Genomic DNA, 23,235 nt, shown 5'->3' with positions numbered 1-23,235 from the left:
CGCCCGCGCGCTGAAGTTAGCTGCGCAACGGACGCGCCGGCGCTGCCAACGTCTATAAAAAACAAGTCCCTAGCCGCGATGTTTGACCACAGAAATTGGAGATCTCTTCGCGTTGCTTGCACTTTTTGCACTCAGCACCCTCGTTTTCTTTCTTTTTAACTCTCAAGTATATATAAATCTATCTTATTTTAAGTGCAAAAATTTTGAGGGTTTTAAGAAACGTGAATAGAGCTTAAGAAACGAGGTGAAATTTACAAAGCGAGCGAATTTATTAGAATATTTATAATTTTATTTATAATATTGATAATTTTAATGCGTAGTAAATTCCCACTAAACAAGAAATGTTGCAGCAACGTTACTGAAATGTATGTTTCGTAACGTTTCTTGTTTACTGGGTTCGTTCATTTTATATTTGCACTTTAATAATAAGGTCGATAATAGGCCTGTTAATTTTTCTTCCTTTTCTCTCCAGGAAGAAAGAAAAGGAAGAAATGAACTGGTGCAAAAGTTTTCAGCCAAAAAGAATAAGTCAAATGTATTTTGAAATGAGGTGAAAATCACAAAAGCGAGCAAATTGACTGAAATATGCATACAAATTTTTGAAATTTTCAGAAATTAAACATAAAACTCTATCTCTTTCCATTTTCTTCGTCTTCTAGAAAGAAAAAGTTGAGAGTTTTAAGCCAATCGGGCCAATCGGGCCTAAGTGATAAAAAGGTCACCAATGACAATTCAAGTTTCTCACTGCCAGTGGCTTTATAAAATACAGTTGGCAGAAGGGAGGCCAACGGGAGTGCCAACATTACAAACACCCGCGCCCTCTCGACGAGAATGACGACGCGTCGTTTAGCGGGGCGAAAGAAAAAGACAGAAAAAAAAACAACCCCAGACAGGAAGTCGTCCGAATGCGACGACCGAAGCACAAAGATAACCGACGATTTTGACAGCCTCGTCGTCTCCGTAGGAAATCGCAAAATTTCAGTCGATCCGTGCCATCGATTCAACATCACATCTTCTTCCCAAGGACGCGCGATCGCGTTTCGAAGATGGCGCCGCTTCTACCTCTCGTCGTACAACCGGAAGTGCCGCCTCGTTGAGACTCGGAGCGCAATTCTCTCGCGCGACGAACGTCGACGTTTGCCGTGTCGCCGACGCGGAAAAATCCTGCGGCGACGATCGCGCGGAAAAATCGCGCGGAAGGTCCACCGTCGCGCGTCCTAGGGACACTCACTGACAGTCTCTCGGCTGACCAGACTTTTCCTCTGCCGAAAAAATATACCCCCCCGAAAAGGAAAATATCGTCCCACGTGGGGACTCGTTTAATTACAAGTTACGTTGTTTGGATATGCGTCTGTCCGGCTGATTTTTCACGCGGAAGGATGGTGCAGGTGAGTGGCGTGCCGTCCGCGCGTTATCGCCGCGCGATGCGGCCGGGCCGCGCGATATTCGCCGCGTTTTTCTCGCCGTGTCGCCGTCGGGAATTTTTGATTGTTTTTTTTTTCCCTCCGCTGTCATCCATTAGTAAATAGGAAAGATGGCAGCAGATTATTGCGCTTTTTTCCCCCGTGCCTTCGGTCCCGGGCGGACATTTTTCCCGGGTCACCGCAGCGGCCCGGGGCGAGTTTCGCGACGTAATTACCGTCGAAATCGCCCGCCGAGTGCGTTTCCACGCACGGGACACGCCGCGCGATCGCCGTTTCCCTTCTTTCCCTTTTTCTTGAATGAAACGTCGCGATCGCCGGGACGTAACGCGTTGCCCGCCGCGCTCGCCCGCACGGGGACCGTCGCGTTCCGCGCGAGACTCGCCGCTCGCGTGGGCGTTTCGCGAGGAGAACGTCCCGGCGGTTTCGTGCCTCCGCTTAACCTATTCGCGCGGGAAAGTGTTTCCGCGAACGTAAATAAACGACGTGACGCGCTCTGAGCTCTGATTCTTTCGCGATCGCATCGGGAGTCGCGACGATGATCGTAAGATTCGGGAATTATTATTATTATTGCTATTTTTTTAGGGTGGTTTCCAGCAAGAGATACAGATGACACATTGCAACACGGTGAATTATTTTATCTTGTCGCACGGTATATTTTATTCGAGAGTCGTCCTGGGTACATCCTTAGGAAATTCAGAAGACACAAGAATGTTCTTAGGATGTTTAAAGAATGTGCTTAGAAAATTGTTCAGAAGACATTAGGAACCTTCTTGGGACATTTAAATGACTTAGAGACTCATATAGCGTATTTTATCCAAGAGACATCCTGGGAACATCCATAGGATATTCAAAGAACATTCAGAGAATCTTCTAGATATTTGTTGGATCTTGAAGGTTGTTTTTTGGAGATGTCCTTGAATCTTCAGAGAACGTAGGAACCTTCTTAGGATCATAGAGATGTCCTTAAGATGTTCAGGAAATATAGGAATATTTTAGAATGTCCTGTGGATGTCTTTAAGACATCCTCTGAAAGTCTGTGTTATATGGGCTCCTCTAACATTGGCAAACAAGGATATAATGATTCACTATGAGTGCTTTCCACTTGATAACACAAGTTGACGCTAATATTGTTCTGCCTTTATTACTCGTTGAATGTCAGGAAAGATAGAATGATATCTGTGTGTCATTAAATGGAAAGCATCCTGCATTGTTTACTCGTTGAATGTCAGGAAAGATAGAATATCTGTGTGTCACTAAATGGAAAGCATCCTGCATTACACCATGTCATTTGTGTCTCTTGCTAGAAAATGTCTTCAATTATTTCTGACAACCTGTTTGCTTTCGCAGGCTATCGACGAGATGGAGCAGAGGGATCTCCCACAGGCGTTCCGCCTGCTGGGAGAGATGAATGCCAACGTCCTCCAGGTGAACCAGGTCGTGGACAACATGCTAATGCGCGTGAAGAACGGCGAGATGTCGACGGACAAGGGCCTCAGCTTCCTGGAGATGAAGTATCACATGCTGCTCTCGTATCTCATCAACCTGACCTACGTCGTCTTGAGAAAATGTTCCGGCGAGCGCATTGAGGGTGACCCATCGATCGACCGTATGATCGAGATTAGGACTGTCCTAGAGAAAATCCGACCAATAGACCACAAGCTTAAGTACCAAATAGATAAGCTCGTCAAGACGGCGGTGACCGGCACCATCAACAGCGACGATCCCAGTAATTTCAGAGCAAATCCTGATGCATTGGTCGCCAAGCTTGACAGCGAGGACTCGGATAGCGATCAGGACGAGGATGAGGACGATGTCAAATCAACGCAACAGTCCAGGAAATCTAACGTTTACGTGCCACCAAAACTCGCTGCAGTGCATTATGGTCAGTTCTGGACTTTGAGAAAATTTTTAGCTTTGTATATCACAGAGACGATGGGTGCATTCCGTTTCATTCATGATGTGCATAATGCATCGTTTATCCTTGTTTAACATTCGGTAAGTAACAGGATAAATGATGCATCATGCGCATCATGCATGAAACGGAATGCAGCCGATATTTAATTTGTTAACATTTTCCATATGATGCCAATGTAATTTTACACGGTTCATTTTGTTTCTGGACCAATCTTAAATTTGTTTTTGGAAAGCACTGTATCAGTTTATGTTCCTTGCTGGAAAGCTCCCTTTGTATTTGTACTTCACTAATGATTAAAAAAAAATTGCAAGAATTATAAAGAAGAAAGCTTGAGGTCATTATTGCATTATCATTATGTATTCATATATAATATAAAAAATTATTCTAGAATTACATTTTCTTTTATAGTTAAAATAATCAAATAACTTGAACGCAAAGTCTAGCATGGAATGGCATGGAACATGTTGATAATTTAAGCATCCAATTTCATGGATTGCTTAAATTGCTTCTTTTCTCGTTCGTTCATTAATCCTTGAATCTTGTAATTTCTCCAGATGGCGACGAAACAATGGCGGAGAAGATCCGCAAGGCTGGCGAGAGAGCTCGTAGACGCGCCGTATCGAACACGGTGCTGCGGGAACTGAAGGAGGAGTATCTGGATGCGCCTGTAGAGGACAGTCAGGGTTTGGGCGAGAAGCGAGCGATTCTGGTGCGCGAGGACAAGCGGAAGATCGAATACGAGGAGAATTACATGACGCGTTTGCCCGTCACCAAGCAAGAGAAGCACAGACGTCGCCAGATGACGACCCTGGGCACTCTCGGCGACGAGATCACTACTTTCGGGGAGTCATCCACCAAGACCGCCAAGAAGAGAAAAGCTCAGAGGAAGGGCAAGGCTAAAAAGAGTAAGAGTCTTCTTTGCGTTAGCTTCATGCAAACTGCGTCGCTAAAATAGGATACTAAGGCCAAGAATTCACGTTGCAGGTTTCAAGAAAAAACGGCATCATTAAGAACATGACGAAGAGACGGCTCTGGGACTTTGGACGAGACCCCGGAGTTTCATACAGCATTAACGATTAAGGTAAAAGGTAAAAAAAAAGAAAAATAAATTACTCGACTTCTTCTTCGAAACAAGAGCAGATGCCACTAATACTCGTTATTAAGTTAAGCTAAAGATAACATCGTAACATCTAGTAATAAAAAAAAAAGACAACGTGTGTCGACGGTGGAGTAACAATAGCACGATGGTAATTTATTACTGTATAAGACATACTAATGGTCGTGTAATTGATAATTCTAGTTAATAATGATTTTAATCTTTAACTGTTGTCTGAGAGATCAATTTTGATCTGTGGAGTTGAGAGACAAGATCCATCGATGAAATCGGTATTTCACGTGAGTGTGAATGCGATGAGAAACAACGTCGAAGTAACGATGGCACATACGAGCTTAATGGAAATTATGTGTCGTAATAGCGTAATATTGTATTGTAATGTTGGATCGAGTAGCGAACTTAACGGCTCCAGGATTGAAAATTGTGAATTACACGTAAAAGTTGAAAAGCAGAACATTCCTCTGCTTTATTTTGAAATATTCTCCGGCTACATAGGAACGGTGGAAGGGAGGAGGAAATCAGTAAAAACAGCAGGAGAGACGATATTGAATTAATTGTTAACGAAAAGCGTAAAAATCACAAGACATTCACAGCAAAAACCCGCAGAAGTTACAAAACTTGAGATTTAGAAAAAAAAAGACAAAAGAGGAAAAAATCTTTAGAAACTGCACGCACTCGGCGCAACTTCTGAGAATAAATTTTGGAAAGCACTTTGGGAAAACAAGCAAAAAAAAAAGGAAGAAAAAGAAGCAAAAACGATATTTCGTTGATATCGCATGTCTTAGGATTTTCTCGCTGTCTTAGAGTAGTGAAGTAGTTACTAGTTTTACTATATTATATGTATGTTTCGTTTGTGTTTTTCCCCTGGTGAAACTGTTGAGGCTATTACAAACATTTGAATGTGAGTCATGTTTTTACGTTAAGTCTCATTTGTCTTTTTATTATTATTACAATGTGCTTGTGCATTGTATATCTGTTGTTTTTGCGTTGGTTTTAAGTCGTTAAACTTATATTGATGGTAATATAAGGATAACACGAGCGTGTCAAAATTCAAAATTGTCGTCATGTTCTCAGATTTGATTTCCATTGACCGTTTATTTCATTTCTCAGAGGGAGAGAGAGGGGGAGCTTGGCATATCACACAGTAACGGATAGAAAGAACGAAGGAACGAACGAACGAAGACTTCGGGCGAATATCACTTCTGCAAGCCTGATAAATAGGAATATTTGTACAATCAAATCAGGGGGGATTGAGAATCGCATTGTCGATTGTAACCCTTCCCCCTTTAAATAGGTTGCATTTTTTTAACGTTGTTAGATGCGGGGCTCCTTGTTTCGTCACGGCGTCCCGGTGGAAAATGTTCCTTTAACGTACTCTCTAAATTCTTTGGTGTGAAATCTCATTACAAAGAGAGTGAAAATTGAGCCAGTTTTGAAAAAGCCTAGGTTTCACTAATATAAGATTAAGTTCAATCTCGGTTTAACTTACTGTTTATCTTTCTTTAATTCTATGAATTCTATAGAATTAGATAAAAGATAAACAATAGAAGAATTTTACTGGACCGTACATTTGAAAATTCAACAATAAGAAATAGAAGTAAAGATCTAGTTCTGACCGTTACGGCCATTAGATAAAAGGTAAATTGAACCGAAATTAAAGTTGACCTCACATTGGTGAAATTGGATCTAAGAGTGAGATTTAACTTTTCAGAATGGGATTTACTCCTAAGTTTTAGAGAGTAGCGAAGTTGAGCGACACATATTGTTCTATGCAGAGAGTACATGTGTTAGATATATGCGTTACTATGTAGCCACATTGCTCACTCCGTGCAGAAGTGATCCCACCCTCCCAGTTTGCCCTTCCCCCCTGCGAGAGAGGCAACTTAACTCGGTTCGCTTGCGTATGCTGGCCAAGGGCTCAACCATCCATAGATATTATATTTTTTACAGAAGTGTTCATAGATTGAGCCAACTTGGCGCGGCGCCGACGATGTGTCGCACGCCTCCCCCTCTCCTCGACGATCTGTGAAGACGATTAATTAAAGAAAAAAAAAAGAAAAAATGTGATAATGATTATTCATGAAGTAATAGTTAAAGAAAAACTTAAACAAAATAGCACAATCGCTGGGCATTATTTACAAAGTGCTAGCAAGCCTAATGTCAGCAGCCTTGTCGTATTTGGTATTTAAAAAAAAAAAATGAAGTTGAAAAACGCCGAATTGCGGACGGATTTTTTACGGAACATCCGAACGTTTTCTGGAAAGACGAACACAAACACGCGCGCGCTCGTTATCGATACGAGATTAATTCCTGGGCGCGCGCGTGAAGAGAGAAAGAGAGAAAAGGAAAGGAAGAAAAATCGAGACATGGGGAGTCTCGATGGAATTTGTCCGACATTCGGCTTCCTCATACTCCATTGCATAGACGATAATTTTGTGAAGCACACCTACGGCCGGCGCAAACTACGAGCTTGGAAAAGTAATATATACCGATCAATAAAACTCATAATCGCCCGTCAGATTACTGCCGATAATAATAATATTTTGCAATAGGTCTGCAAACATTTTGCACTGGAGACACACACGCCGGACTTTTTTATACGTAGATTAAATGATAAAGGACAACTCCGGGCTCGCAGTCGGAAGTGCGGTAGGTGTGCGAAGGAGTATTCATACGACATACACAACATATCCACACACGCAACATATAGCAGCAAGGTAATAGGATTACATTGAATACACTACCTCAAATCAATAGTAATATGGATTTACAGTAATACGGGAAAAAAAAAAGAATCCGCGGCGGTCACACTCTGCGCCCCCGTTGTTGTTACGAGCCTCGATTCTTTACAGGGTCGCCGACGTTTTTTTACGGGATATATTTCCACCGAACTTTGTTGAAAGATGTATGTATAGTGGATTTATTCGCCTTGAATATTCTCGCCTATCTATATTAACCCTGGCAGACGCAGGTATGATTTTATAGAGAACGATAAACGTCTTGTGATTCTGCGATGATCGGAAATCTATTAAAGAAGAAGAAGAGTAAATATGTTATCGAGGTCATGATATTAGCAGTCAAAGATTTTAGTCGTCGCTCGTTGTTTATTAATAGGGCTCAGACAAAAGATTCGAACATGTTGAATATTCGATCTATTCGAACAGTTCGAAGTTTGAAAAAATGAGCATATAATTCGAATATTTCGGACAGTTCGGACGGTTCGGACAGTAAACAAATATAGTATGCCTTGGAAACAAAAGAGCAGTTAAATAAAATTCCTATATTTATTGATATCGTCCTACAAATATTCTGAGCTATCTTGGACATATTCGGGATGATCCCGAGGACGACTTGTGATGTCTAAGTTTGAAATGTAACAATTTTGAACTTTCAGCTCTGAAGTGGGTTAAAATAGTTCGAACATATATTCAGTCCGAACTATTTAACGTTCTTAAGATTCGAACTGTCCGAACTGTCAAATCGTCTGATGTTTCCGAGCACTATTTATTAATAAGTTATTAACAAAAGACGTTTTAAAAATAGAATATGGTTTTCTGATATTAAAATGAAAACAGAAGAGAATCTATAGTGTAAGGTGAATATTTGCATATAGCATTAATGAAGGGTTGGGGGTGAAACCCCTCCCTCGCCTATCATATTAATAACTTCTAATTGACAAAAACAGAGGAATTAAATATTAGATTGGATTGCGATAAAAAAAGAATATGAATGAATTTATTACTGGCAACAATATACGCTATGCTTTTGGTATATAATACCTACCTTGTAAGGGTCTGTCTAATCCTTTTAATTTTTATTATTTTTAGTATATTGTAGACGAAGATTTAATTTAAAACATAAATGTGGCTACAAAGCACATTTAAACATGTCGGAAAACGGTGATGTGTCCAATAAATTTTAACTTTTTAATAAATAACGAGCGACGATTAAATTCTTTTGAATGTTACTCACAAGGGAAGAAAAAAATTTTTTTTAATTTTTTTGTTTAACAATTGTTAACAAAAAAATTAAAAAAAATTTTTTTCTTCACAACATTGAAGTACTCTTGAAACTGTACAACTTTCGTTTAAAAAATTCTTTTCTATCTTTTATACTTCCGACGGTATTCGGCTCGAAATAGAAATACCATTTTTTTTTTTTTTTTCAAAGGGGGTTTCACCTCAAACATGAGTTAGTGCACGTATAAAAAAATACGTGTCTCTTAGATTTTCGTGTTTAACAACATATTTCATGGAGAATCAAATCGGTTCCGGACAGTTGTGAAACTTGCCTTGTCAGACACATTTCAATATAATTGACTTTTGAAGAAGTTCACCTTACGTGAATATTTCTCAGAAGAAGAATTGTAGACGAGAACAGATTTGCATTCCGTTTGTTAATCTCAACTGTCTATAATAGAGGAACCCAGATAACATTTTGCTAGAATTTTGCTGAAAATTTGTTTAAAAATGTTGCAAGCAATTTGCCAACAAAGTGAGTCCTCATTTGACGCAAGATTGCAAGCAAAGAAACACACAAACTGTAGTAGAGTAACTTTACAGTAACTTTGCGGTAATAATTGTGGTAAAAGTGTTTGATTATGGCAATATTTCGGCAAAATTGAAGCAGTTTTGCTCATCATCAAAAGTACAAATGTTAATTTGGCAAAATTATGGCAACATGCAAGCAAAATTTTATTTAGCAAATGCTTTTGCCATTACCATGCAACATTACGACAACAAGTATCAGTAAATAAATTACACTGCTTTGCTTTTGCACAAAATGTTATCTGAGAATACAGTTGATGTTTAAATTTGTTTATCTATGTTCCATCATCAGCATCAGATTGAACGTGAAATCAGGAGATGATTGATCGTTGGTTTCATGCATTCAGGGGATCTATCGGATCTTCGCTCGTGTTTCCCAGGGTTATGAGGAAAGGACCTACAAATGTACAAATATACTATATTAGGGAAATATTGCGAGGGCGTTGCCGCTGCGGACTTTTAAAAGAGTAGTCCTTCAAATCCAACAACGCTGCCGAATGCCGAACTGAAAAAAAAAGAAAAAGAAAGAAAGAAAAGTATCAAGAAGTATCTTTGCAGCAGAGACGGAATGATGATAGGGATGATTTATTGACTACATTCATAGTCTTTGAAGAGTAACGACGTTTGATTTATATATTGGTGAATTTTTCTGTAATTTTACGTACACTATATAAAATGACAATTCTCAACGTGTGAACGAGAGAGATTGCGAGAACGGAGAGCGAAAGAGAGAAATAAAGGGTGCGATAGAGAAAGAGCGTGAGAGAGAAAGTTTACCTTGTACATTTACAAATTGTGGTTATTACGAATGAATTATTATGATTATTAATTATTATTATTATCACGGATTATACTATGATTATTATTATCATCATGTAGAATGCTTCTTACTGACTGAATAAAATGTTTTCAATGTCTAAGATTGCCATCTTTCCAATGTTATACAAATTTTATTATATTTCCTTAAAATATTCTTACATGATATTAAAGCATCAAGATAATTGATTATGCATTCTGATTTCTTTTATTATCGCAGTCTCTAAAAAGATCCTAATGGTTGTGCTCTTTGTTTACTGTTTCTTGTTTTTTACTTTTTGCTTTTTTCCTCTTTGTGATCGTTTTATCGACAATTATATTTCTTGATATGTGTTTTCTGTTTCTTCTGAAGTTCGTTAGGCTAATTCTACAATGTGCTCTTTGTTTCCTGTTTTTTACTGTTTGTCTCTTGCCTTTTTGATCAAAAGGCAAGAAACAAACAGAGATAAACAGCAAGAAACAGGAAACAAAGAACACATTGTAGAATGGTTGTTAACGTTTATCTCGAGCAACAGAAAACGAAAAACGGAATAAGAGGCAAAAAGGCAAAATACAAAAAATAGCAAAAAACAAGAAACAAAAAGCACATTGTAGAATAGGCTTAAATTATATCAAAATTTACAAACTTGAATTAGAAAAAAAATTGATAAAAGAAATAATACTTTCATTATATCTTTTTGTTTCACCTGTATCCATTTTGTCATATTTTCAAAAACCTGTAATTATGCATATTGATTAAAATTTTCATTTTTGTAACTTTATATTGTATTACTATTCTTTTTCAGCATTTAAATTTTTTAAACGAAAAATTAAAATACGGAAAGACATTTCCTCTCAATCTTCTCGAGTTACAGGATAATTGCATTATCTGACGCCATTTTGGCTCCGAATATTAAAAATAATCGGCTGTATTCACGTTGTTTTTTCAATCCTCAAGAACAAGATAAATATATATTTGAACGTTGGAAAGAAAGAAAGCGAAAATACTAAGTGCAAGTGACGCGAACAGACTAAGTCTAGTGATTTTAACTTTGTCGCGGCGCTAGCGCCATCTACAGGTTCATTTTCGAATCTCATCATGCAGACGTACTCCCTTCTTGTCCGATTCTCGTGGTTGTCGACCGTTTGCCACGCTTCCGAATAATTATTCACGGCAACCTAGTTAATTAATTACAAAATAGAAATTACATATTTTCTATTTATAGCGAAATGACAACTTTTAGAGCAGTCGGTTCAACAGTTAAATAGTTACGTTTACGTTAATATTTTTCTAATATTTTGCGTCTTTTAATAGGTTTATTGCGGTTGACATGTTGCCAAATAACATGTTTAACAACCGAAATTTTATGTGTCACGTTCTTCCCGAACAGATTTATACGCATTTCGCATTATGGGCTGAAGTATAAGTCGATTCACTTCCCTTCATCGATGTTGCAAGGTAAAATAATTAATCTTCGACTCTATGAAATTTATTTAAAATGTCTGATTAATCTCTTGTGTGTGATCATTAATTTTTTTACATTAATTATTATTTTAATTGTCCTTTTTTGTGAATTTAAGCTGAAGTAAATATCAGTTATATTCTACTATTTTAAGCAGAATAAAAGAGATGAATCTCTTGTTTGTGATCATTAATTTTTTTACATTAATTATTATTTTAATTGTCCTTTCTTGGCAGTTTAAGTTGAATAAGTTCTATTCTACTATTTTAAGCAGAATAGAAGAGATGAATCTCTTGTGTGATCTTATTTTCTAAAATATATTATAATTATTTCTTCTTGGCAATGTAAGCTGAAGTAAATAAATTTTATTCTATATATATATATATATATATTCTAATATTTTAATTAATTACTATTTGCTTTTAAGCACATTACTGTCAAGGACTGGCTGACCACTGATATACTGTAGAGAACATTGTAGAGAGAAACATGGACCAGATCATTGATATAGACGATGTCGAGACTGGGATGCGTTCTTCCAAGAGTTCAGGGATACCCTTTGGTTGTATCAGCTCGAACTCGATATGTTACGTCATGATTACAATTGCAACTCTGGCCTTCCTTGGCACCATCGTCTTCATCTGTAGGGACTACATAAAGCTGCTGCTCTATTGGATCGAGCATCAGAATGCCTGGATCATCGCCGTGATCTTCATAGGTCTGTTCACGGTGGTGTCGTTCCCGATTGTGATTGGCTATCTGTTCCTCATTGTCGCCAGTGGCTACCTGTTCGGTGTGATACGCGGCATGGCGATTGTCATACTCTCCGCTAATCTTGGCATAGCGATTGCCCATGTCACCCTGGGCCTACTGTCCACCAGGCTACCGATTGGTGCCCTCCTGCAGAGCGATACTGCGAGAGCGATACTTCGCGTGATATCTGGATCTCAGGCTTTCAAGATCGTCCTGTTCGCGCGGCTTACTCCGATCCCGTTCGGTCTTCAGAACACTATTTTTGCAGTACGTACTGCGACACGTTCGTTGTACACAGAGCATATGCTTAATGTGATCAAATATTTTCGGGTCTAAAGTGAGAAATTTTGGCTACTTTTCTTTTAGGAGACAGTTCTTACAAGACAACTTCTTAATCTCTTTTCTTTCCAAAGAAAAAGAAAAAGAGGAAAGATGATCCAAGAAGTTCAGTTAAAGAGAACAAGCCTAATAATTGTATTACAGACTTTGGCTGCTTTCTTTTTAGGAAAAAGACAGTCAATATAAATGACGTACTATCTTGTTATTCATTGAATATCATAGAATGATTTTGTGTTGGATAGAATGGTTTGTCGTTTGTGTCGACTGTGTCTCTCCTACATTTGGATGTTAAACGGAACAAACATCCTGAAAGAGGAGCAGTCTGATCACATTAAGTATGCTCTCACGCGTAACTCACGACAATGTTATGTATATTTATACGTGTGTATGATTAGGTCAGTAACATAGGTGGTTTTCATTACCACATAGCCAGCGCAATAGGTTTATTGCCTGCTCAACTGGTCAACGTTTACCTAGGCAGCAGTCTGAGGTCGATGCAGGATGTATTGGAGGATAGATCCACAGCGGCGACTGGCTACATAGTATTTTGCTTCCAGGTGCGTCGTATGTCATCCTCAAAACTTTCGCAGAAGTAACCAAAGTAATAATTTGTTCTCGCTGTGTGTTGTAGATATTAGTAGGAGTCTCGCTGATGGTTTATATTGTACAGAAAGCGCGAAAGGAGCTACAGTTGACATTGTTCGAGGCTGATCTCGCGTCCATGGCGAATTCCCCTCATTACATTCTGGACGGTTTACCAGACTCCAAGATAATTTTAACGAATCTAATTGCGTAATTTTTTTTTTTTTTTAATGAATGTTAAAAGCATTTTTGACAATTCTTTCATTACGAGCAACAGCTCCGACTTCTTTCTCCGTAGTTATTATATTTCTAACTTATTATTCTGTGTATCTTCCAGAAGTAATTTCATTAAGACTTATTGATGGTGCTTTCGAAAATTTACTCTTGAATGAGACGTTATGCAGGAATCTGTTATCAGAGATAATATGTATTAAGTCTTACCAAAGCTAACGTGATTTTAGTACCAAACAAAGCTCATAGAGCATGCGACGCGTGCATGTATATTTTGTCTAAACAAATGGATGGAACGAGGAGTTGACACGGAACTGCAAATCCAATGTATAAAGCTTCCTTGCAATAAGAGCATATTAATTTATATATTGCTCATATATATATATATATATATGTACATCTAAGATTAATGATAGAGACTGAAACTTTACATTTATACACTTTTTGCAATGTTATTGATCAATTATTGAGGTGCGTTTGAGGAGACACTATTATCGCTGTTTGTACCATTTTAACTTTATCGTTCCTCAGACAACAAAGCGTGTCTCAGTAAAATCATACAAATTTAAAATTGCTTATGATGCTAGAAACTTGCTGTATATTTATCTTAACGATTTCGAATATACCAACATTGTACCAACACAGGTAACAATGTATATATGTATTGCGATCAATTAATGGCAAAATAGCAGCATCAAAGTTACCTTGCGTTGTCGGCAATATGATAGCATTGTGTGAGCCTATAGATTATGGCAATAGCACGAACTTTGATAATGAAGACTTTAAAATTGTCATCCCAGTAAACGAGAATGGATTAAAATGGATTGAAATTTTGTCTATCCGAATGCGTATTTTAAATAGCGAAAACTTTTTTTTGGATTCAATTGGATGCAATTGGGTTGAAAAACTGCATTTCCTATTCAAAATTTTGAATAGGAAATGCAGTTTTTCAACCCAATTGCATCCAATTGAATCCAAAAAAAAGTTTTCGCTATTTAAAATACGCATTCGGATAGACAAAATTTCAATCCATTTTAATCCATTCTCGTTTACTGGGATATCGTGAAGGCATCAACTTGCCAACAACAAGACAGACACGTTGCTATCTGGGTCATTAGACGTAAAACAAGGAATGATACAAATAGCGCTAATAATGTCTCGCCAAATGCACCCTTGGTTTCTCTCAGTTCTTTATAATCCGAAACATGGTGGAAGAAACCCACCATGAGGGTTTCTTCCACCATGATTCGAAATATGTTGTTAATGATATTTAATGTGCATTTGTCCGTTGTTTTTTCTCGTGCAATATATTCCGTTTGTATATTATTATATTATGAAGAGATATACAGAGTTATATCTGTACGATGTAATTCTGAAAGGAGAATTTGTCCCGGTGATAGGAATGGAAAAAAAACGAATAAATTTCTCATTCTTTAACCGAAGTTTGCGTGTATAAATAAATTCCAAACTCGTAGTCCTTTTCTCTCTGTCGTGTACTTTGTAAACATTTATTAGACTGACTAGAACTTCGGATGTATGTATATCCACGTTTTTCGTTTCGCTCGCATCCCGAAGCTTGAAGAATTTCGCGTATTTTCCCTGTATATAGTGCATACAAGCGATATCTGGTCCTTCCAGCTTCGAGACGTCTAATATATATCGTATTATGTATATTTAGAGGAATGGCGGCGTCGTCTCGTTTTTATGCCTGCGTACACACTTTCGTTTCGTTTCTCGTATATTTTTTTCTGTATATATATATATACTCTCCGTTCATTTTTTTACAATTCCATTATCTAACTTAGCGTAACTGGAATCACATTATAAAAATCGTCTCGACGTTCCTTATCATCATATAATCGTGTATGTACAAAGATAGAGCGCGGCCGGATACTCTTAGCTGCTATACAATTTTTGCTTCTACATCTTACAATATACATATAATTGCATCGTTCTCGCATACGCCTCTTTCCTCAGTAATGTTTTAAGCTCGCGAAAGGCTCATTACGTATGTACAATGTACAAGATGCATTTTAGCCGATGAACAATTAAGTGTAACGCACCGACAATTATGACACGGAAATAGATCGTGACTCGTCATCGTAGATATTTACATGCTAACGAAAACTTAGTTCCTGAAATTTACTCGGGTATCTTATCGCAGTTGTTCGTTTGTGGAGAGGAGCTGAAAGCCTTTGGGGGAAGTCAAAAGTGTGAAGTCGATTGTTATAACTCGTGTCGACGTTTGCACGCAATAATAACACTTTAAGATTTCACATCTCGTTAGAAGGCATTTTCGGTGAATGAACTTATTCTTAGATTATGAACAAAAAACACGGGATAACGGAGCTGCTATATCTAAGAACAAATCATTTTACAAGAGAAAACAGATCGATTTACGGGATATTTCATCCAACTCGATTACATGAAACATCCCTTGTTGCTTTTAACGCTTTTAACAATGCGGGAGATACATAAGGAAGCAATTACTGAGTTGGAAGGAACATTATGGTCAGTACAATAAAATTTCTATATTCAATTATAATTTTCATATAAAAATTTCCTTATTTAATTAATTATAATTTGAAATCATAATCAATTAAATTAAGTAACGATTAAACTAATTATAATTTGAGATTGTAATTAACTAAAGAAGAAAATTTTATATGTAACTGACCATAACGTTTTTTGTCTCCGTCACTCTCTCTGTAAGCCAGAAAACCGCTAGACTTGAGATTAAGAGTTACAATTTGTTGCGTTTAGCGAAGCTGTACAATAATTTCTTGGCTTACATACTTTTGATAGAAAGTAGCATATATTGTGTCAAGTTTGCTTGAAAGCATTAAATCGCAATGCTTTAATTAACAGCTTCCTTAATGCGCTATTTCTAGCCTTAAATCTCCCTTCAATTCACACTCGACAAGAAATATATTATTTCAGCAAACATAATAACAACAACAACTTTATGGCCACATTATAAACACATAGCTATATAGAATACAGAAGAGATTACATATAAAATTGATCTCTAGTTTACTTACGTATCAGCTAACCAGTCCATTAGAAAGCTATCGATATCACAAAGTTCCCGATCTCAAATAAGTGTAGGTAAGTATAAATGACACATAGAGTGCTTTGTCTCGAATCGTTTTTCTGGTTCATTAAGAAAAAAAAACAGAAAAACTCTTAACAAGCGTATTATAAGACGAAATAAATAAAATTATGAGAGGCAGTTTTGCAAATGTTGAACCCGAAATCTACTGCAATTCTTTTTTCTCCCATGATTAGCACAACATATCAAAAGGAGAAAAACAAATCACACCACAAACGTGGCGAGGCTCGTCGTAAGTTTAGAAAAATGGATTACTTTGCCAGCTGTAACAAGGATATTACTGTTGAACAAAAGAAGAAATGTGATGTGAACAGAGAACATTCCGTCAAGGTCTTACGACCCGCTCGCTGTGTCATTATAACGGTAGGAGATCGATCAGATTCGCCCGCGGCTGCGTCAACGATTCCGGGAAAAATTCCGCGAGTTTGTTGTATAGCTCAGTTCGCAAGTTATGTACATCACGCGCGTTCGCGCATTGTTGCGTCGCCACGCCAGTCGTCAGCTCATTCAGAATCGTGCTAGAATGAGAGGCGTCCTCCAGTGAGTTATTCTGTTTCCGGAATAAGATCGATGTCAAGAGTTGAAACTACGAAAGAAAGACGGTGATTAGGGAGACGATATTACGCTTAGCGATCAGTATATTCGCGATGGTAAATATAAAAATATATGAAGAAATGGATAATACCTCTTTCGTTTGTTGCATGTCACTGTGGTCGATAATTTCGAAGATCTTTGTCTGCAGGTACTCGAGGGCTTCTATACTATTGTTCAGGGCGAGCTCTTTGAACTTATGCTTTCTGATGATCAGCTTGCACCTTTTCAAAATCTGTTCGCCCGTGGGTCGACGCAGTTCCAATTGCCAAAAGTCGTCGAGTCGCAAATTTGGAAGGCAGGATCTGCCGGGATTGCCGCCGAACAGAAAATGAACCTAACGAGAATAATTTGTAAAGAATTATTGAATTAATTAGCAAATGGACATTTATTTAAAATGGTAATAAAAGGACACAATTATTAAATACAATTTTCAACCTTTCTAGTGTGATCATAAACGAGTTGGTGTGCAAATCGCGGACATGGTTCATAATCCTGCATCTTGCTCCAGTATTTTTCACCGACGTTCTCGTTACGATATATACAAGACCATTTGCTGTTCTGAATATTGTATACCCAAAAAGAATTTTGCACGTTGTCGTCCCTCTTATCTTTGTCTTTGCTCAAACCCTGAAAAATATACATGTAATATATATAAAAATATAAATTATATTATTTATATATAAATTAAATACGATTTATATAATACAAATGTAATATACGGAGTGGTTTATTTTAATCTCAATAAGGAAGTATTTCGAAAATGCATTTTACCAAAAAAAATATTCCAAATAAAAATTGTATAATACACAAAGGGAGACGTCCCTTCTCTATTATACAACTTTTATTTGTAATGTTTTTTGGTAAAATTGTATATTTTCGGAATATTTGCCTGTTAAAATTAAAATGAATCATCTGTATGTTATATAAACATAACTTTTATAATTTAAGATAATACAATTTATATATAAAAAATATCAAATTAATTATTTACGAGGTTGCAAGAATTAATTCATATAATCCTGAGAAAATTCTTTATTTTTATATAATCGCAAATTTCACATATTAATTAATTGCGCCTCAAATTAATAATCTCGCTACGCGAGATACAAACCGACAGAACGTAGATCTCGCCGAGTTCAGGATCGATGGTCGCTCTCTGCGTGAATCCAGCCGCGGGAACATGATTAGAATCCTTCGTCGTGCCGAACTCGTTGTAGCTTATGTACTCGATGTGTTGCGTATCAACCTCGTACGTGAAGAAATCGCTGAGATATTCTTTTCCTCTTTGACCGGCGAATATGTATAGTTTTCTTGACCGCTGGAACAAGATCTCACTTAGCAAAAATTTCGTCATGTATTTGTGAATTTGCTTGTTGTTATTTCTTTCGTACGCTAAAGAAACAAAGTCGGGGGAGGGAAGATATGGGATACCAACCGGGTGAAACAGCATGGAATGACCAGCGCGGGATCTGTAGATAGGCATGTCTCTCGAGCACTGTTTATCGGCAATATCACAGGCGAGTCTGACCCACGTGCCGGTTGGCACGTGGTAAGAATACAATCCCGAGAAATGTGGCTCCGGCATTACACTGTGTTCGTCGGCACTACGTGAGTTAGAAAAAAGATGTCAGAGGAAGGTACAATAAGGCTCGGTTCTACCAATGTAAGATTAACTTTAATTTCGGTTCAAGTTACTGTCATCTTTTTCTAATATCCATTTTTACCAATGTAGATTAACTTTAATCTCGGTTCGACTTACTCTTCATCTTTTTTTTAATTCTTAGAACTAGAAAAAGAAGAAGAGTTAGTTGGATCAAGATTAAAACTAAATTACATTGGCAGAAACATAATTTTAAGAATTACAAAAAAATAAATAGTAAGTTACGCCAAGATTAAAGTCAATCTTACATCGAATGGATCAAATCTAAGTGTATAATTTTTCTAAACCTGTTTCTTCTAATCCTCTGCAGCTTACTTACCTATTCTGATGAGTTAGTACTCGTCCACCAAAAACATAGATAGTTCGCTTCTCTACGTCCATTGACATTTGATGGTCAAATACAAGCGGTGGCCCACCTATCGTTCCGGTGTCCTCTGAGATTTGCGTCCATTTGTTCGACTCGATATCGTAAACATAAAAGTCGCTTTTTAAATTCTCACAGGTACGATACTGCGTGTCCAAGTACCTGCCCAATGTGAAGAGCTGCCGTCTCTGCGGATCTAAGCACATCTTGTGGCATGAACGCGCGCTAGGCCCTCCCTAGAAATCAGAGATTGCTGTAAATATGACGAAAATAAAAGGCCTGTTCTTTTTGTTTGAGAATTGAACTTTTTGCACGGTTCTCTTTTCTTAAAAATGAATCGTGCAAAAAGTTTAGTTCTGGAAAAAGAATAAGCCTGAAATAAAGTATGCATATGTCTGGTCTGATAATTTTGTAGATAAAACATATTTATTTATCAAAATTGTAACACGAAAAAATCTTCAAAAGACGTAAATTGTGAAATTTATTTTACACAAATCTTCTTAGTTATATTTTTTATACTTTATGATACTTAAAAATTCTGCTTTATTCATAAAGAAACTCATTAGTGATTGTTCTTTCAAAATATCATTTGATAGAAATTCGTAAGGGGAGGGTTTCACCTTTGCAGGCATAAAAAAATCGAAATTTTTTTCCTTATTTTGATTCTTACATGTGTGTAAAATACCTATAAAAAGATTTTTCAAAATTCGTAATATTAACAGAATTATGAGCTCAAATATGTAAGGGCACATGGGGCCTCTAAGCGCTTAACTAAAACTTTAAACGCGTTTTTCTTGAAACCACATTTTTCGACCTGACGAAACTGATAACTAAAAACTAGATTAAGATATCGAATTAATTCTTTTTTCCTCTTAATCCTAATACTTTTGCGCATGGCACGAACCAATTATGATTTTACAACAATCGATTTGTTATTCACAAAAAAGTAACAAATTTTTAGGAAAAAGGGGGGAAATTAAATTTTTTTTAAATGCCACCATTTTTACAAATTTCAGGCAATTGATATTATTTTGGTTCATGCCATAGCGACACTCGTATAATTAATAAAAATGAAAAGAATTTTGATTTCAGATGATTTACAGAGTCAATATTATTTTCTTAATTCTTTTTTCCTCTTAATCCTAATACTTTTGCGCATGGCACGAACCAATTATGATTTTACAACAATCGATTTGTTATTCACAAAAAAGTAACAAATTTTTAGGAAAAAGGGGGGAAATTAAATTTTTTTTAAATGCCACCATTTTTACAAATTTCAGGCAATTGATATTATTTTGGTTCATGCCATAGCGACACTCGTATAATTAATAAAAATGAAAAGAATTTTGATTTCAGATGATTTACAGAGTCAATATTATTTCCGTCATGGAGACGTGTTTTGCAAATGACCCCTAATTCGATCATTTGGAGACATTAAAATGCATATTCATCTAATTAAAAAATATTTTTTTTACTGTTTAAACATTACATAATTTCATGCAAAACCCCCAAAAAATGTATTGCTCTGTATATAATAAATTTTTCTTTAAAAATTCATGAAACCGAGCTAATTTTACGGCCGGTAAAAAGGTGGAAACCCCCCCCCCCTTAAAGAAAAAACATCTTATTGAATTTACTGAGCACATTTATACGCTGTCGGAACGTGATATGCGTGCAATACAGTGAAAAGACAAGAGATTAATTATATGTTATTCTGTACCATGATTCTGTAATTTTTAAGGGATTACATATGTTCTCGGTGTTGACAAATTACCATATTTTGATAATCTTTCTCAGGAAGGGAGTAAAATTTAAAAACTAATCATTCTACGCTGTAACTAAATTGGACGGAAAAAATTTCTTGACATAAATAATATATTAAGAAACAACGTGGAGTTTTCAGATTTTTAATTTATCTTATTCCTTCTCTAAAAAAAAATAGAAGTGTCGATATTGTTATATTGTCATTGTGCAGGTATAATAAATGATTTAAAAAATTGTGCAACATAACGATGCTAAACTGTCGTTAAAAGTTACAGAATCGGGATACTGGTATGTCGTATTGTCGAATGAAATTTATTCAACACTACTAACCACCGCTTCAGTGTCCTTGCATATGAGGGTCCATTTGCCGGTCTCTATGTCGTACGACCACAGGTCAGAGAGATCCTGATTACCGTCCCATCCACCAAAAAGATAAAGTACCTCAGCCGTCGGATCAAGCACCATCTGATGACCGCCCCGCATCCCAGGCTTGGGCTCGCTGGACGATAACTTCGTCCAAATTGCTCTATAAGTTTGAGCATTGATATAATCGTTTAAGAGTCCCACTAAAAAGCGGATTTAACAATGTATAAGCGTCACGGCTGTGAAACGGACACAAGTCGAGGGAGGGAAATGACATGATCGGGCCACGTAGGACTTACTCGTGAGCGCGTTGCTGATAAAACGCTCTGCCTGCAAATGATCGCCCTTGGTAACCAAAAGTTCGTACAGCGTTGACAGTCGTGGATCTTCCAGGGGAACTCCGGTGACCCTCTGCAAGGTTTCCACAATCTCGGGCTGTTCCATTTGCCGGAAGTGTTTCATGCACAGTCTTATTATCTCCTTCTGCCGGTACTGCAATATAAAAAGTCCATTAGTTTCAATTAAAAATATAAAGCTTTTATATGAAGTAAATTATAATTATTAGTCAACGCCAGACGTGGATAACAAAACTGTAATTTTCCAATTTTTTGCGTTTTTATATGAAATTGATCAATCCGGAATGCCTAATTGTCTATAATTTAATTGTGGAAAATTATCCATAATTATCTATAATAATTTTATTTGTAGAAACGGATCTTCGAGTGTTTTCTTGCAATCTGTTCCATAATGCATTTACCGTATTGAACCACTCGAGACAGGGTTTAATGACCTTAGGGTCATTGATACCGGTTAATCTGATGTGCCATATAGAAAAATTAAAACTGGGACCCCACGACTGCAACGGAAGAACTTTTACGTAACGGATAGGAAAGTAATTTGCTTCATTCCCTAAAACATGTTTGAGATCAAATGTCTCTGGTATAGAATCATTCCTCAGCCCACTGAAACAAATGAAACACTCTGGTTAAGCAACAAACATAACAATTAAAAGAGATAGGTATATAAAAGCATTTATTTCTATTCTAAGACAAGCTCTCTAAGAAGTAAGCAAAGAAAAGGAAAATACAATGGAATAAATATACAAAAATATGGAAAGTTTGACAAAAGTAATACAGCATAAATAATATCTGAAAAACAAAAGGATGTAGAAATATACAAAATTATAAGAAAGAGTCGAAGTAGTGTGTGTGTATGTGTATATATTATATAAAATAATAGTAGTAGAAAATCTACAAAATTATGCAAAAATAAAATAACAGTAATAAATGATATAACAGTAATAAGTAATATAATAGTAACGATGTATGGAGTAAGAAAATATATAAAGAAAGAATAAAAATAAATTAAAATGAAAGAAACAAAAAGAAAGAAAAGAAAGAGAGTAATTGTTAGCGAACCTTTCGAGGAGTTCCATCATATTCTCAGGTTCCAAACCACCGAATATCTTAAACTTCTTTATATTACATACATGGGTCTTCTCATATTTGCCAAAAGTGATGCACTTGACGATGGAGGGGCTTTGAAGTTTAAGGATGAGGAACTGAAAAGAATAATCGGCGAAGTGAGCGGCATGTGACGTGAGTCGACATGTGCGATACATACCTGTGGATGATTGTCGATGTCGGAGGACCAACGTGATGACTGATCCGACGGTATATCGACGATAATATTTCTGAAAAAGACATTGTACGTGAATAGCGACGAATGAAGTTTCGTTATCACAATTTTGACACACGCAATGGTTTCCGGAATGTTATATTTAGGTTAGAAAACGCGGTTACTTCAATAAGGAGATTCACCGACTGTTTCTCGACGATACGATTTGCGAAGGTTAGAAGCACTCACTCGGGTCTATAACAGGAAGAATAACTGGAACACTTGTAAATTCGATACTCCAACACTTTTTGAAAATCACCACTCTCGCTCGACGCCATGTTACACAAATGACATAACCTTCAACATTTGGGCTGCGCTCTACCTGGCGCTCGCAACGCTCGACCCATGGTGTAATAAAGAAGAGGTGTACTGTTGCGCAAGAAGATGATTAACCAATGAGGATGGTGGAACAAATGACTGGTCATATTAATATATCAGCCAATCAGCGTTTTCTCTGAGATATTCAAAATGTGGTATAATTTAAATAAGGAAATGACAATTAATGATTTCATTTTGTTGAGCCATACTATAGTGATCT

The 23,235-nt window shown here is 36.9% G+C and overlaps 3 protein-coding genes across 4 annotated transcripts; 2 read left to right on the top strand and 1 right to left on the bottom strand.

The window, feature by feature from the left end:
- The first annotated feature begins 1,050 nt into the window (after positions 1 to 1,050).
- LOC108723666 (neuroguidin) lies at positions 1,051 to 5,085 on the top strand. Of its 2 annotated transcripts, none has more exons than XM_018449577.1 (4): positions 1,051 to 1,388; positions 2,772 to 3,306; positions 3,894 to 4,244; positions 4,324 to 5,085. In XM_018449577.1, exons 1-4 carry the CDS (start codon positions 1,380 to 1,382, stop codon positions 4,347 to 4,349), a joined length of 921 nt encoding a protein of 306 aa, XP_018305079.1. In that variant the 5' UTR covers positions 1,051 to 1,379; the 3' UTR covers positions 4,350 to 5,085. The 2 variants fall into 2 exon arrangements, with proteins under 2 accessions (XP_018305079.1, XP_018305080.1); XM_018449578.1 differs by lacking the exon at positions 1,051 to 1,388 and adding an exon at positions 1,566 to 1,965.
- Positions 5,086 to 10,964: 5,879 nt separating this feature from the next.
- On the top strand, positions 10,965 to 14,020 carry LOC108723665 (transmembrane protein 64). Its single transcript, XM_018449576.1, has 4 exons — positions 10,965 to 11,254; positions 11,686 to 12,278; positions 12,746 to 12,907; positions 12,982 to 14,020. The coding sequence occupies exons 2-4, from the start codon at positions 11,748 to 11,750 to the stop codon at positions 13,144 to 13,146; spliced, it is 858 nt and encodes a 285-aa protein (XP_018305078.1). The 5' UTR covers positions 10,965 to 11,254; positions 11,686 to 11,747; the 3' UTR covers positions 13,147 to 14,020.
- A 2,596-nt stretch (positions 14,021 to 16,616) lies between these two features.
- Positions 16,617 to 22,975, bottom strand: muskelin (muskelin 1). Its single transcript, XM_018449575.1, has 12 exons — positions 22,887 to 22,975; positions 22,644 to 22,713; positions 22,439 to 22,581; positions 21,778 to 21,982; positions 21,320 to 21,512; positions 20,988 to 21,223; positions 18,849 to 19,129; positions 18,305 to 18,473; positions 17,981 to 18,187; positions 17,305 to 17,496; positions 16,961 to 17,203; positions 16,617 to 16,861 (listed from the first exon to the last, which is right to left on the bottom strand). The coding sequence occupies exons 1-12, from the start codon at positions 22,973 to 22,975 to the stop codon at positions 16,631 to 16,633; spliced, it is 2,259 nt and encodes a 752-aa protein (XP_018305077.1). The 3' UTR covers positions 16,617 to 16,630.
- Positions 22,976 to 23,235: the final 260 nt, after the last annotated feature.

The sequence above is a fragment of the Mycetomoellerius zeteki genome, unplaced genomic scaffold (assembly GCF_001594055.1).
Source record: "Mycetomoellerius zeteki isolate Tzet28-1 unplaced genomic scaffold, Tzet1.0 scaffold249, whole genome shotgun sequence".
NCBI classification, from domain to species: Eukaryota; Metazoa; Arthropoda; class Insecta; order Hymenoptera; family Formicidae; genus Mycetomoellerius; species Mycetomoellerius zeteki.
Note: the sequence above shows the minus strand (reverse complement) of the source record. Positions and strands in the feature narration are given on the sequence as shown.